The sequence below is a fragment of the Amblyomma mixtum genome, chromosome 5 (assembly GCF_055824585.1).
Source record: "Amblyomma mixtum isolate Tamu chromosome 5, ASM5582458v1, whole genome shotgun sequence".
NCBI classification, from domain to species: domain Eukaryota; kingdom Metazoa; phylum Arthropoda; class Arachnida; order Ixodida; family Ixodidae; genus Amblyomma; species Amblyomma mixtum.
In genome coordinates, this window is record NC_143016.1 from 97,434,422 (window position 1) to 97,451,063 (window position 16,642).

General features: G+C 46.5%; 2 protein-coding genes across 2 annotated transcripts in view; one reads left to right on the top strand and one right to left on the bottom strand.

Moving 5' to 3' along the window:
• LOC149343116 (blastula protease 10-like) overlaps positions 1–16,642 on the bottom strand; it is a 38,880-nt gene that overhangs the window by 15,211 nt on the left and 7,027 nt on the right. Inside the window, exons 3-4 of the mRNA XM_089545639.1 lie at positions 1,668–1,797; positions 834–903 (exon numbers count right to left, since the gene is read on the bottom strand). Of these exons, the coding sequence (XP_089401765.1) occupies positions 834–903; positions 1,668–1,797 (200 nt within the window). The remainder of the gene's footprint in view (positions 1–833; positions 904–1,667; positions 1,798–16,642) is intronic.
• Positions 11,867–16,642, top strand: part of VhaSFD (V-type proton ATPase subunit VhaSFD) — a 41,388-nt gene continuing 36,612 nt past the window's right edge. Inside the window, exon 1 of the mRNA XM_089545634.1 lies at positions 11,867–12,846. Within this exon, the coding sequence (XP_089401760.1) occupies positions 12,579–12,846 (268 nt within the window). The 5' untranslated portion in view covers positions 11,867–12,578. The remainder of the gene's footprint in view (positions 12,847–16,642) is intronic.

The following is a 16,642-nucleotide window of genomic DNA, read 5'->3' on the forward strand; positions in this document are numbered from 1 at the left end:
CTAGAAACTCATGCGATGACATATGCCACACAAGAAGCATATCTGTTCACTAAACACAAAAACACTAACACAAACATCTATACTGACTCCAGCAAAGCCATCGGTAACGTACAACAAAGACCACTGGAAAATCAGCTACATGACATTCTAATAGAATCCCATAACCGCAGTCCGAGTATTACAATTCACCCAGCGTTGGATACCTGGTCATGCTGCGATCGAGGGAACTGAGTTGGTTCTTCAACTGGCCTTCGAAATTAACATCCAGACACCCTCGATTTCCCGGCAAAGTCCAACGTCAGCGCAAGGCGCCGCAGCAGAAATAAAATAGCTGAACACTACCAGAACATCAAGGAAAACCGCACAACCCCACCCGTCACTAAGCACGAAACAAGTGCACATCCTTCGCAGAGTTCAAACACTCTCCTCACCCTACTTATGCTCTGCAACTTCGGGTGGCGTGACACTGTACCAGCTGTCCGGAGATCATGGTAGATAAAGAACACATGTACTCATGTAACACTGCCACTACCTTTCCTTATCTCCGTTACCCTCCCCCTCATTCTTGGAGTGTTTGGCTTCACTCGAGCTCAGCAGATCAACAAAGGGCCTGAGAGGAGCAAGCGCTCGCCTTCACTGAGCCTCAGTGCAGGCCTCTCCCTCTTCCTCCTCTGCGATACAACAGTGGTGGGAAAAAGACCGGTTCTTCTCAGGTCTCACTCAACAATGTGCCTAGCTTGGAATGCGCGTTCGTTAAAGCGCTTCACGCTCACGTCGTGTACACGCTTTGTATTCTTTCGAACGTCACGTGCTTTTGCAACCTAAGAACGTACGTGCTCACATCCGGGACCGATGTTGAGGTCTTGCGGGCCAAGAGGTTCCATGCCTACCAGAGACCAGCATCTGCGTGGTTCGGGCAGCAAATTTTGGCAGATTAGAGGAAGGAGAGAGAAAAAAAACTTACTTCCCGCACGTCGCATGGCGCTTAAGCAATGTTTCTACCGCTTTTCTCTCATCACTCCTGGAAGAGCATGAATTTGGTTTGTTGGAGGCTCGCACCAACCACAAATTAACTCTGTCATAGTAGAGAAGAGATAATTACAATTACAAACCAATCAACACAGCATCTTGATTCCTGACTCAGAAGAGCACTAATGCAGTGCCCTTTTTCAAGTAGCAGTGGGCCAAGAACGACGTTGGCGACATGAAAAGAGCTAAATTACATTGAACTAACTTTTTCTCACTTAAGGTGGCTGTTCTCCTTCACATTCTCTTTGGTTTAACTTTGTTTCTCGCTCTCTTTCTCCTACTATTCTTCCTGAGTGAACTGTTCAAAAAGAATTTTTAAAATTGAAGAACTCATTTTTCTGCACGGCTAAGTTCCTCCAAGGTATTGTTTACATCACAAAGTTCCTTCCACTGAAAACTAACAGAGCTTTAGTTACCTTAAGTAGCAGGGTAGTCAGTACTACTGCCAAATCTGCGTCTTATCATGTAGACGATTAACGAGGCCAGAAGTTTGATTCGTACATGTCTGTATTAACTAGCTTAATTGCTCTTGCACAACATTTATTTGCAGGTACTAAACAAAGCAGCGACACCCATTTTAAAAGCTTTCAATTATATCACAGATGCTGATCTCCGCGAAACAAAGTCACGAATCTCACCCGTCGTTGTCGGTGCGGAAGTTGATGTACCACATGTTGGCCCGGGACCTCTTCTTGAACGTGAGGCACGTCATATCTTCCCAATGAGCGATGGACTTCAGTATGACGTTCTTCACCTTGTCGTTAACAGCTGGGTGCCGGAATAACAAAAAGATAATGTGGACAAAGTTTTTATTCATTCTTCCTTTCACAGTGATCCTAGCGTGTGAGCGCATCTGTGTGACGCCGTAATTCCACTGCATTTTTTTTTTGTCATGAGTCGTAGGCACAGATTTTTGTTCCAGTCTTTCGATTATTGGTTGTCAAGTGCACTCCGACGGTGCAAATGGTTATGAAAACATGATATTTCATACCTTTTTCCTTTTCCGGAAAAAACATGTCCCTGTGATCTGTGAGGCGGAGGTGCGCTACGTAGGCTTGCAGCTGGAGCGGCTATTGATCGATTCTGCTTTTTCTCACTGAAAAAGCTCTGGAACTGCACTTTATCGCACTCTATTTGATTCGCTAGCCTTTAATCGCAACTTTCGACTACACCGGCTGTCCAAGCTAAAGGTATATATATAAACAGGATTTTAAGGAATACGGATTGTCCCAGGCGAGTGACACCAACTGAGTGCTGTTAAGGCACGCTTGGCATAGTCAGCAGTAGCTTTCTAGTTCCGGAGACGTAGCTACTTAGTTAACACCAATTGGCAAGCTTTATGATGTTTTTATCGAGAGTAAAGTGCTAATACGGAAACTGAAGATTACCTTGGTAAACAGCCGCCGACGTGTTTGTACCATTTACGTTTACCATTTACGTGAAGTCGCCTTTTTATCGGTCTTAAAAGAGTTCACAAAATACAAAAGCTTTCACCTGACGGCGGTGCTGCTTCAGTGTACCAAAATGTATCTCAGAGAACAAAATCCGCTCTTCTCCGGAAAGCTGTCTCGAATGGAGCTTTGCTGGGGCACTGGGCAAGAGATATGAGCCGTCAGCTGTCACATGTTAGTTTTTTTTAAGACCGGACAGCTGTTTTTCAAGACGATCGACAACTCCTGAAATGACACTTTATTCCTGAAGCCAATATTTGAAAAGTTGATATCTAATCAGTATTTACTTATTAACAAACAGAACAAAACATTTTTTAATTCACATAGAAAGTGAAAAGGGAGGGTGGAGAAAAAGCTGTTTGAACATAGCCTGACAGCGCTCCATCCCCCCACAGGGAATAGCAACAGCATGCATATTTAACGTTTCAAGATTACAGGAAAGACTATAGATTTAAAAAGTTAAATACTGCATACACGACTACAAGCTTAAAAGTTTCGAAGTAACAAAGGTACAAGGCAAAGGACTCTAAGTGTTTACAGAAAAAAATATATAAAAAATGATGATCAGACAGATATACGAGGAAGAGAGTCATACAGACGCAACGCATTTGTTTAAAGCGGAACAACGAAGTGAAAACTTATCCACATTGATAACTTCTATTGGCATCACAAATGTTCACTATGACATAAGAATATGTGCAAAATTCGGTTGTTTTTAAGCCTTTCCACATCCACGCCTTCCGAGTGGAAGCGGTTAAGAATGTCTGGCAACGTGTGCGCAATTCTTTGTTGGCCATAGTGAGTACGCGAAAAAGGAATGTACTTGATGACGATAGGGGTAGACGCTGTGTGTGTTCTCTGAGTGTGCCTGTGTTAGGAATGTCTCAAGTTCCCCCTTAAATGCGCGCTTGTAGCATCTAATTAACTTGTAGCTATATATATCAGTAGCTTTTAATATATTGTTTTTGAGGAAAGAGGTTGAGTGTGTTCTAAGTAATAAATATTCTGAATTGCTCGTATTGCTTTCTTCTGCAATAGAACTAAGCTATGTATATTCTCTAATGTCGTGTTCCCCCAGATCAGTGAGCAATGATCAAGCTGCGAATAGATGAAATAATTGTAAAGAAGTTTTTTTACGCTAGTTGGAAACGAGAGACGGCACCTTTTTAAAATACCAACAGCTTTTTGCACTTTTGAACAAAGAGTCTTGACATGTTCGTTCCAAGTCATGTCATCTGAGAACGTCACCCCAAGTGTTTTCACACTTTTTTTAACTTTGGAAAATGAAAAACACTGCAGATTACGCCAAGCCACTCTCTACAGCTTTCAGTTTGTATACTGGGCTATAGCCCAGTATACAAACTTTTAGCTTGGACACCTCCTGTGTATACATGGTGACTTTTTAACGCTTACAGATTTTTATTTTAGAAACTGTGTGTAAGAGATGTGGCCGGTGCGGTTTCCGTAGATGGATTGTGCAGAAAGGTGAGTATTATATACTGTGTGGGGATGGACTCGCCCCGTGGTTCCCTTTAGTTTATTGAGGGGCTTTAGCTAGAACACTGTACCAGCGCCACGGATGGCGTTTTGCTGCGCGCGCGCGGGGGAGGGACGGCTCTCTTCTCCTTGGGACGGGGAAACACGCGGACGTTTCGCGCGCCGCTCCGCTCTTCGTCGACGGGCGTCTAGTGGTCGGAACATGCTCCCGCCACCCCGTCCCGTCCGGCCTCGGAGTTTCCCTCTTGCCCTAGCATGGACGAACGTTCGCTCGTAACCGTGCTGGTGAGTCGGACATCCTCGATTCCTCAGTGTATTTTGTTGCTAGCTGGCTTTATTGTTGTTATAGCAATAAATGCCTTGTTTGTGTCAGCCAGTGTGTCGTTCCTTTGTTCCCGCAGAGCAAGGCCCGCCGTGGTCGGCGAGCGCTCGGTAGCGTACGCGACCACGGGGTGGGGTCCGCGCGGTTTTGAACTTGGTCAGCCGTGGTTAAACGGGGAATACGTGTTTATCCCCCCCCCCCCCCCCCCCCCCCACATTTTAAACCCCACAACTGTTGGGAGCAAAAGTGGTATCCAACCTTAGCGCTTCGGTTAGACTTGATTACCGCAGAACTTTCGAGCAGCGCCTGCTGTCCAGACAGGCGAGGAGGTGAGAAAGAGAGATACTCTTTAATGAAATACAGAGAATTTAGCCGGCGTTAAAAAATCGCTGGCAACCTACTCTGCTTAGGGAGGGGAATTTGGGAGATAAAGACAGAAGGAGAAGTGTGGAAGAGGTAAAAAAACGATAAAATGCGGCCATGAAATGGGCACTAAGGATGCAATGGCTAGTATTGATGTAACCTATGGAATGATGGAGTGCATTGTCCGACAAATGGGCTGACGAAGTTCACTGCATGAAGAATGCATAAAGGTAACGTGCAAGTGAATTTTTTTTTATCCAGAGGCATGTGGGCTTGCTCGTTTCGGTGCGTGGCGCTCCAGCTTGGCGTAAACGACGAAAGGGACCACGTGAGCAGCGAGTCATGCAAACGCAAGTGTTATATACCACTCCGGCGCCCGATAGTACCTGGTAAAGCTCAATAATTAGAGTATTCATTAATTAAAATGGTCTAATCAAGTTTTTATTTCAGGGGGAGATAAAATTGCGGAAATGAAGGCCGTAAAAATCGAAGGCGAGCCCAGTTTCTAAGTTTTCTTTAACGGCAATGTGGTCCGAAATATCGATCGTCAAAATTACGCATTTCAGAGCCCGTTAGTTGGCTTACCCGCGTTGCGCATCTATAAAACGGTGTCGCTGCGCGTAATATTGTCGCCGAAATTACTGTAACGCACTTCTACATCCCAAAAATTCAAAAATGGAGTCTGTATTTCATGCATTATAGAAGGGCGAGCGCCACCATTTTATTCATCTTCGACGCGGAAAAGCCACCTCAAAGCGCTTTCAAATGCGTGTTTTTGACGTTTCATATTTCTAACCACACTTCCGATAAAGAAAATTTTAAAGCTAGCTAACCGTTCATGTTTACGTTCTTCAATTGCATAATGCAACCTTGCCGCTTAAAATCAATAATAAAAATGGTTAGTTAATTTCAGTTCATTGATCGTCTCATTTTTGTGCTTTATGACGTAGTACATGACGTCCGCCTCCCTGTGCAATGCACCTGCACAGGCCTCACCGATGTATCTCTCACATTTTTAAAATGACCATCTGCAAACGTATAAAAAAAATCACCCGGTATATAGAGTACAAGTTCTTTGCTATATCGATTGTATATAGCAGGATACAGGGAATAACAATCGGTACGTCAAGAAAAAGACAGCAAAAACAAATATCAACGTAAAGTGCATGGTCCCTCCCCCGGCAGGCAAGAAGTACTCGTCAACCTAGAGATTTATGTATTTGTCTGTGTGTTTATCTAAAGCCGGATTTGTGGCAGGCTGCTCACCTGTGCTCACCTGCCCACCGAGCGGTAGGCAGATATATATATATATATATATATATATATATATATATATATATATATATATATATATATATATATATATATATATATATATATATATATCTGGGTGGCACTGATGAACACTCTCAAGGTTAGGTTATTTGTAAACATAAATACCCCCGAAAGCAGAAGAATTGACAGCCGTCGCCGTAGCTCAGAGGTAGAGCACCGGACGCGTAATTCGGAGGTCGTGGGTTCGGATCCCACCGGCGGCATGTGGTTGTTTTTTCTTCTGGTTTTCTAATAAATTAGCTTTAAGCGATGACATATTCAGTAATATTCTAAACTAATCACCAACGCAAAATAAATAAATTAATTTAAAAAAAAATCCCCTGTGCCCCTTGGTTTCTGTGGCTGTTGGCTTCTCTTATATTTATAACGAGCCCCTCATTCCCCTTACCTTGTTTGCTTAATTGCTTAGCGAGGGCCTCGATTCTGGCAGCCTTGATGCCATAGGAAGCATAAGAGGGTTCTCACACAGCTTCCATTCTCGCCGTTTGATGACGTTCTACGTCACACCAGCGGTAACTCAGGACGTTCTACGTCCGCCGCTTACGAACGTGGGTGGCACTGATGAACACTCTCAAGGTTAGGTTATTTGTAAACATGAATACCCCCGAAAGCAGAAGAATTGACAGCCGTCGCCGTAGCTCAGAGGTAGAGCACCGGACGCGTAATTCGGAGGTTGTGGGTTCGGATCCCACCGGCGGCATGTGGTTGTTTTTTCTTCTGGTTTTCTAATAAATTAGCTTTAAGCGATGACATATTCAGTAATATTCTAAACTAATCACCAACGCAAAATAAATAAATTAATTTAAAAAAATCCCCTGTGCCCCTTGGTTTCTGTGGCTGTTGGCTTCTCTAATATTTATAACGAGCCCCTCATTCCCCTTACCTTGTTTGCTTAATTGCTTAGCGAGGGCCTCGATTCTGGCAGCCTTGATGCCATAGGAAGCATAAGAGGGTTCTCACACAGCTTCCATTCTCGCCGTTTGATGACGTTCTACGTCACACCAGCGGTAACTCAGGACGTTCTACGTCCGCCGCTTACGAACGTGGGTGGCACTGATGAACACTCTCAAGGTTAGGTTATTTGTAAACATAAATACCCCCGAAAGCAGAAGAATTGACAGCCGTCGCCGTAGCTCAGAGGTAGAGCACCGGACGCGTAATTCGGAGGTCGTGGGTTCGGATCCCACCGGCGGCATGTGGTTGTTTTTTCTTCTGGTTTTCTAATAAATTAGCTTTAAGCGATGACATATTCAGTAATATTCTAAACTAATCACCAACGCAAAATAAATAAATTAATTTAAAAAAAATCCCCTGTGCCCCTTGGTTTCTGTGGCTGTTGGCTTCTCTTATATTTATAACGAGCCCCTCATTCCCCTTACCTTGTTTGCTTAATTGCTTAGCGAGGGCCTCGATTCTGGCAGCCTTGATGCCATAGGAAGCATAAGAGGGTTCTCACACAGCTTCCATTCTCGCCGTTTGATGACGTTCTACGTCACACCAGCGGTAACTCAGGACGTTCTACGTCCGCCGCTTACGAACGTGGGTGGCACTGATGAACACTCTCAAGGTTAGGTTATTTGTAAACATAAATACCCCCCAAAGCAGAAGAATTGACAGCCGTCGCCGTAGCTCAGAGGTAGAGCACCGGACGCGTAATTCGGAGGTCGTGGGTTCGGATCCCACCGGCGGCATGTGGTTGTTTTTTCTTCTGGTTTTCTAATAAATTAGCTTTAAGCGATGACATATTCAGTAATATTCTAAACTAATCACCAACGCAAAATAAATAAATTAATTTAAAAAAAATCCCCTGTGCCCCTTGGTTTCTGTGGCTATATATATATATATATATATATATATATATATATATATATATATATATATATATATATATTACTTAGGAAGAGCAACCTGTGTCGCAACCTAAACCAAGCAAACCAAGTCCCACCGAAAGAAGCACCTGCCACTGGAGGGCAGTGGCGCATCGCTTGACCGCTGCACTGTTGCGCCAGGAGTGTTAGGAAGACTCCCAGGGATCTATGAATGTCGAGAATGAGAAATTCCGCATATATGGACATGCACCCGTTCTTGCTATATGAACAACTGCCATCCATGAACACTTGATCTGAACACAGGAACCAAAGTGAAAACCGACCTGCTAGAGCATCTAATTCGCATATGGCCTAACTACGAAAACCGACCATCATTTTTATTAATGGTAGCGATCATGATAATGAACCGAAAACAGCGGCTTATCTGGTGTTTACTTTTTTATGCGGAAAACTTTTCCAAACACCACCTCTCCTCTCCGGCTTTCTATTCTTAGCGCGAAGACAGAAACCGCAGCAAGAGGCACAGAGAACGCATATGAATTACGCACGACAACAGTGATTACAAAAGGATTGTGAATGCAGCCATTTTCGGAGTTAAGGCAAAATAAAAAAATTACGAGCACACGTCCCCCTTCAGAGCCTGCACGAAATAACAGTGTGTTCCAACTAAAAGCACGGCGTCGTGGGAGCGCTGTAACGGACATACGTACGTATATCGCCACTGAAACAAGAAAGATCTTAATTAGCCTGCTCTCTGGTTATTGCTGCTCCCTTACGCAAGCGCGTGACGCAACACAAGTGGCTTTTGTTCCTCGCAACCGCACGGAAGGAAGTCTCCCAACACAACAAAGCGACACCCCGCGTGTGAGGAGGGCGCCCAGAGGCACATGCGATATGCATTCCGGTCGACGCACACAAAGACGCCTATTCTAATGAGGGCCGCGCCGCTTGTCGGAACCACGCTTGTCCTGCCTGTGCAAGGGTTCACCTGGATTTCCTCTATACGCGTTGGTTATCGTTGAGACTCGCTATAGCAAGGTCGCCCGATAAGAAGAACGCTCCTGACATGCTGCTGTTGCCAGCACAGGCGTACGTCCGTGAGTGTTGTTCCTGCATGCGCTTAGAAATTGGGCAAAGCAAAAAAGGAAGGTGCTCAGGCCGGGTGTATGCTCTCACTTACAGATAGTAGGTGAGTCCTTTAGAGCGGACTCCCCGCTCCACATAAGTACTCACTTACAGATAGTAGATGAGTCCTTTAGAGAGGACTCCCCGCTCCACATAAGTACCGCGGGTAGTACTTACAGTCAAGCCTAGCCCGTTTCTCCCCATTCTTTGACACCATCGACGAGGCATATATGCCATCGACAACTGAGCTGTTCTATGCCTCGCCTTTCGGCGGCGTATTAAGAGCCCAGGAAATGTGAGTGATATGACGCATGCGCACTATTTAGCGTGATTCAAAAGCGAATCTTTGGAGACATTGCGGAGCGTATCACTCCAAACAGAAGGGAGTAAAAAGGGAGTTAACTGACCTCTAGACCAGTGCGCTAGAGGATAGTTTTTTAATCTTATATAGGTATATTCGTATTTAGAGTGTTATAAGGTAGAGATGAGCGTCGCGTATATGTTTAGTGGAAAATAATTGGCAGAATGCATTTCAGTGCCAAGGTTTTCATGCGTTGTGGATAACATTTTTGCGCGGTCAAGAAAAATTGTACCAATGAGAACATACAATACGAGGAAATTATTAAAACCCTCTCGCGCAGCACCCGTTAATCATTTGTCGTCTTTCCATTTCCGGCAGTTTTCTTCCGGTATTCGTCGCCCTTGACCCTTTCTCGTTGCTCTTGATCCTCTGTCAGGAGCACCTGAGCGATCGTCAACGTCTATACAGCCTGACGGGCCCCCAGCTCCGACTTTAAAGCAGCGGCAGCAATGGATTAAAATTAAATAAAGAAAAGATAATCTTCTTAACCAGGCAGCGATTTTCTCAACGTGGTGAAATGCGTACAATCAGCAGTTGGCTTTGACTTGCCATATTTTTTTTTTTCTTGGTCTGCTGTTCACTTTTGGTCGTTAAAAGGAGCGGTGGAGGATGTAGCTGCGTTGCTGAAAGAATTCCACGCGCAGCTTGGCTGCTCGCGCGCGGATAAGCGGCGGCTATCTCCCTTTTTACGGCGCTGGAGAGCCATTCTCTGCAGGTCACATGCACGTGATGTCCTTATAGTTGACTCTTGGCCGTGTAAACGTGCGCGCCGGCGAGCAGGAAAAGGAGAGAGGGCGAGGGGGATGAGGGAGAAAGGAAGTGATAGCCCACTTGAACTGCTTCTTGAAACGTAAAAAAAATAATAAAAGAGGCGATTAAAAATAATTCATAAAACAAAATGAAAGGTAAAAGTGCATTGAAGAAAAAAGTGTTACCTCTGGCGTATAATGACACAAAAAATAGTGCCGACAGTCCTCCAGAGCACGCCAAATTACCTTAATTTGCGTTAACTGCATACTTAACAGTTTAATTTTAAACCGTTGGTGTTGAGTGGAAGGCTCATTTGCAAATTTCCGCAGCGACGAAAGAAACCGCGAAAAGCGCGCTATTATCGGAGCGCGCAGAGAATTAAATGTTGGGGTAAGCGGCGCGTTTTGAGCTTCCCGCGCTCTTCTGCGTCCTCGCTAGCCTTTGACATGGCGCGACTGCGCTCGCGCAGCCGCTCCCAGGGCGAGTGAGCGGCCTTGTTTCTTTCTGTATGAAGTTCCCAGCGTTTCCTTTAGGGTGTGACAAAATCGCTCACGATATCCTCATAGCTATAAAAACTTTGTCGCTCTGGTTTTGCTTGAAGCTCTACAGCTCTCATTAAAGGCAACTAATAAAGGTAAATACTGATCATAACTAATCATTTCGAACAGTGTGATACAAAAGTACGTTTGTTTGCTCCAGGTGACCCCCAGCATTACTGTGGCAAGTTTAGTCTCCCCAGCAATTTTATTATTTAAGGCCTTGCGTCCGGCACCTACGGCTGATGCTTGTTTGAATCTCGCGCTTTTGTTTAGAAATTCGAAGTCTCCAACAACAAAGAACGCTACTGGAGGAATTCTCTCGGATCGTCCTGCATTTGCTATTGTCATCTTCAGTGTGTCAAAAGCCTAGTCTAGCTAAATGTTTTTTAGGTGCTTATAGTCACCAATGAAGACGGCTGGGTGGCGCGCGCACGCCCAACTTCACCAGACGGAGGCGCCACAGCCATACTTGTTCACCTCAAGCGAATTTATGGATCAACTAGTTAAAAAAAGTGCTCAGAAATTATGCTTATTCACCGAATACAGCTCGCCGCTCAGCCTGTCAAATGGGAAATACTAACCTTGAAAAGAATCGTTGGACCCAAATCTCGCACCTGACGCACCATAACATTAGGAGGGGGGGGGGATACGAATATTACGTTGGGGTTAAAAAAAAGGGAATAAAAAGATTAAGATTCCTGCCTATGCCAGACGACAAATACAGCAAGAATGCGTTTTCGGTCCTGACATACCGCTGCCCGCCAAGCGACCTCCGCTATATATCCAGCGACCTCAGAGCCTTCCACGCCGACAATATACGAGTGCCATAGCACCGCGCGTTGATCGAGACGTCAAAACCGGGAGAACTTTGTTTTATAACGCTCAAAATTCCATCTACGAGAGGCCAACTGCCGCTCACTTCCAGAGCAACAAGTGTCGACCGTTGGAACGCATTTATATATACGTTGGCCAGGTGGAAGCTTCGCGGAACTTCGCTCCGAGGTCCGACGGATAGGTGGGTCTCGTGACGAGACAGCAGCCTCGCCGCGTTCCCGGTGCGATAAATGCGCGCGCGGCTGGCGGTGCGCACATCGCGTTACGGCTCCCTTTCCGACCCCGCGCCTTTCTCTCAGTCCGCGCCGGCAGCGGAGACGGGAAGGGGAAGGCTCGGCAAACACCGCGGACGACCGAGCCTCTGCTCTGTTTTACTATTATCCTCCTCTCGCCCCCGTCTGCTTCTCTCTCTCTCTCTCCCTTGTTTCTGTCACAACGCGACGGAGAACGGAGTGGGTGCGGATTGCCGGCGAGTTGCCCCAGCAGCTCACGTGCTGCGCGAACACCGCGGCGCTTTGAATTGTCGGTACACGGTGCGCTCGTTTCTATATCGGCAGCCTGCAGTGCGCGTACGCGCTCAGGTAGAGAGCGAGGTGATAGCTTAACTCGCTGTGCATACAGTAGATGCGCGAGGTGTAGCCTGCTTCGCCGGGAGAACACAAGTGCACGGAGCCGTGAACAGATCTGCCGGTGGAAGCGTTCCGCTGCGGCAGTTACGGAAGGCGCTGCGTCAATATTCCTCCAGGAAACCTACCTCTGCATCGTCTTGCCTGCTTGAACACTGACTGCTTTCTCAAGGCTCTGACGTCTATCGACCAGCGGCCTTAACAAAGTTCTAGTAAGCGTCGCTCCACAACTCGGTCAACTGTTTCAGTTCCTCAAGACATACAGGGTGGCATATTTCAAACATTCGCGCCATCAGCAAAAGAAGTGGCCCTTTGAAGAGTTCAAAAGGATCACGGAGTTCACTGTACCCCGCCAAGCAGCACTTGGTACTGCGCTCCGCATTCGACTTTCAGTGCTCCCTCTCTCGGGGAATTCTTCAAGTGTTCGTAACTTCGCACCGAATCAAGTCTGTACGACTGAACTTGGTTACCAGTGCTGAAAAGGTTCGAAGGAGGCTATACCGATCTACAAGGAGACATGCCTCGCGGAAAGATGGAGACCGGGAGCGGGGACAATGGGAAACATCATCACCACCACCACCACCACCACAAAAAGCGGGGCGCTGACCAGCTGAGCCCCGTGAGCGGGGGCACGTACGAACGACGCAACAGCGACATCGAGCTGGACAAGGTGACGGGTCCACCGGAGGCATTCTACCACACGGCGAGGCAGTCGAGGCGCGCCTCGGTCATGGCCGAGCTGGTCATCAAGCACCTCGAGGACCAGGAAGACAGGAAGGACGAAGGTGGGTGCCACTCAGGTTTGCCAGCCATGGTTTACAGGGCAGGTTCTCGTTTTATGTGTATCGTCACCCAAATGCTGTTGCTGAACGCAGTGCACGGTCGGTTCTCCGTGACGCGATGGTTTTGAGTGACGAGAAGACCAGAGTCGCAGGCGCTGAGTTGAGGTAGAAGGCATGCGTTCATACTTCGATTTCGAAGCGCTACAATGACCAGAAAGAAGGAGTACGGCGACATAAGCGCTTTCTTAGTCCATGCTATTGTTGCGCTTTGAAATCGAAGCATAAATCCCTTACCAACCTGCCCAATCAGCTTTCTTTTTAAACTTCTTATCCTTGCCTTGCCGCGGGCATCATCACTTGCCGAGTTGTTCTGGGCGATCGCACCTCGTACCGTAATGAGACACTTAAAGCAGTTGCAGAATTTTCTAACCACAACAAATCTCGACCAATCACCTTCTCCTCTGATTATCATCTTGTATGTGCCTGACCGTCAATGTGAAGTATGATCAGTGCTTCCATTCCCTTTTTTTTTTTCTTGTCAGGAGGCAATTGCAAACTTGTACGGCTACCGTTCGGCAATCGTCGTTCGCTTTACGGGTTTTCCTTGTATCCTTGTTACGCAATAATGAACAAAAGGGGAAGTGTATGTGAAAACACAATCAGCGACGCAGGCTGGAACGTGATGTCATTACTCCATCGCCTCTGTCCCATTCGCTGTTCCATTCTGGAGAGGATATGAGAATTATTGAGAGTGGGGGCAGTTGAGAGAGAGGGGGCGCAGTCGCATATACGGAATATATCTTTTTAACTTTTGAAACTGGTAGGAAAAATTAAGGACACTCGGGGGAGGGGGAGCGTGGGTCTCTGCTAGAAAATTTCTCTGCTAGGGAGGAGAGCAGTAGCCCCTCTTGCTCTTTCCCGCGTTTTTTTTTTTTTTTAATCCGCCTATGGCTGCATTCGCTAATGCTTTCAGTTCAAACATGTGGTAGGAGCGTGTCGAGCTCTAAGGAAATTTTGCAGCAGCAATAAAAGTTTGCTTGCATTGTGTTACTGCTTCAGCGAAATGACCTTGGGTCGGAAGCTCCTCTCCCCTCACCCCCCACCCCCACCCCCAACACACACACGCACATACTCCTCGCACATCTAACCGCATAACTGCATTGGCTCTGTCGACTGCACTAGCATAAGAAGTGCATGGCATATGAAAAGTGCATGCAGGCGTTGTTTTCCAGAAGCATGGCCTCCTTTTTCCTATTGCAAGGTGCTGTTAGCTGAATACCAGACCAACGGTGCAGGTGCATTGGCGCAAGTCTATTGACGTTACGGAACTTGAACGATGAGGCACCAGCTGCCACCTACTTAGCCACGTAGGAGAAGCGAATGCCAGCTCGACTGCGAGACAGGGAATGTTCCGCTCGCCCCACGGTGGAAGAATATTCTTCCACCGTGGCTCGCCCACACCCATGCCGTGCCATACTTGTCTGCCGGTCTCTACTGGCGTCCTCGCCTTACATCTGCAGCATGCCGACAGGCCATATGTGGGACTGCTTGCCACCTGTAGGCTGTACTGCTGCTTTTACCTGCAGCCTTGCCTTCTGGGGATAAGTGCATGCCGCTCTGCGTGGCGTACGTATATATATAACTTCCGGTATTCACTGTAGTGCGACAGCAGTGCGGCTTTATAAACTGGAAAAACGCTTTACAGGTGCATGACATCGGATGTAGCCGCATATTCACCTCGGTGCTGACAGTGGTATCAGTATACTCGGCATAAAATATTACCCTGCGCCCACATTTCTTTTTACAGACTCTTCTGTTACAACATTCATAAAAGGGTGGGCTAAGGTTTCTCAAAACTGTCACGTGACCCTGTAGAATGTTTCCCATCTCTGTCGGGTGGCAGTTGAGGAAGGAGTGCTCTTGAGAATGCACTAATTTGCAGCCATTGATCTAAGTGTCCTTGGTTGCAGAAGAGTGGGTGGTAGGGACGGAGGACTGGCTAGACGCTGGCAGAATGTAGTGGTTATTTTTGTGATAACTGCGCAGCGATCTTATGAATGTGGCTGTCATACGCTTCCCTCAATAGAGTATGTAGAGCAGCCCCCTCCCCCCCCCTCCCCCCCGCCCCGTCCCCCCCCACCCCCATCTACGTTTTTCAGTGTGTTAGCAGCGCAGCCCTCATTCGGCGAAGACGCCAGGGTCTGTGTATCTGAAGCTTTCACCTATCTCCCACCACCCGAGTTTTACCCTCCAGAAGCAGCATCCACCACTAACCCATCCATACAATTCCACCCTTTTCCCCTAGCCAGAAGTTCACGCAGCCGCAGTACGAAAAAGCGACGGCGAATTCAAGTTCAAAAATGCAATGGGAACACAATTATTGTAAACGCGAAATGTAAAACCAGCACTTCTGACGCAAATTTAAAGCATAACACTCTATGATCGCCTGCCGATTTTTTTTTTTTTTTTTACGTCCAAGCGATTGAGGAGGTCGCCATCGGGGTCTGAAGCCCCCATTTTGTTATCGTTTCAGCAGTTTCCAGCTTCCTGCGTTCTGCCCGAGTGTTTGGATGCCTTATCGTTTGCAAGAAATGCTCACTTGTCCGTGCACAATAGGATCATATCCGACCTCTTTTAACTGAGTAATACACTCGTCTTCGTGTGCTTCATCAACACTGTCGTTTGGCGGAACAGGTTGTGGCCAAGAACATTCTTAGTGATAGGTCTACGTCGAAGTTGCACTGTAAAGCGAAGCTGTTGTGTATAACGCATCATTCTCTCGCAGTAACGTTGAAACCTCGTGTAAGGTGAGCCGTTGCTGGTTGCAGTGCCAATAAATCGGCAGCCCGGAGGTCCTGAGTTTAGTAAATAGAGGAGATTGAGACACTGGGTAAAATCTTCGTAACTGCTTAAACTTCCCTGTTTCCAACCACAAGTATTCCTTATTTATATCGATGGAAATCTACCCCATAATTACCCCTGCCCTAAAATCTACCCCTGTCCCTGAAAGGGAGTGCTCTGGAGGACAGCTTAATCCGGTTTTGCTTCTTTCGGGTTTAGAATGTTCTGACTACCGCGCATGGGGGGAGGGAGGATAGAAAGTGGCGCCCATGGTTGGCTGAGCATGCCAGAGACATTCTGGGCACCGGATGCTTGTAATTCTCACTGCGTAAAATGAAACAAAGCTTGAATTCAAATGTTTGCTCTCGTCCTTTTCAGGCATGAACTATCTCTCGTTTTCGGACTCTGACGCCTGCAGGCGAAAATACAAGTGGCAAGGAAGGGAAAAAGTATAGCTGTTCACTTAAAAGTCGTCGCTCAGTGTAAGGAAAGCCGACCAGCTTTCTCGGTTACGGAGCGCAATCTTAATCTGCACATCCCTCTTTATTTATCTTCATACTCTAAAGTTTCACATTCTCAACAGAAGAACCAGCGCAACGCACGGAGCGGTTGATACGTCTGTTTAGATTTTGTTGTATACACCATGTCACGTTCAGCACGGATGTACACGCATATACTGCTCAAGATTCGTTTAGAGACCTCACTTTTTTTTTAAGCACAGGTAATCATTTGTTATTACCTGAGCTTCTTTTCAACCTCAGTGGTGCAGTTAGAAGGTATTTTGCTCTTTTAATGCTCCATCCTTTCGTATTCTTCTTTGTTCTAGCAATCCATCGTCCAAAATACACCTCTGCACACGTGATCGTGTACATCTTACACCTATCTCTATTCACAATTTTCTTATTATATACACACTCTCGCATCCTCTTTATTCTAGAGGCCCCTGTACTGTGCGACG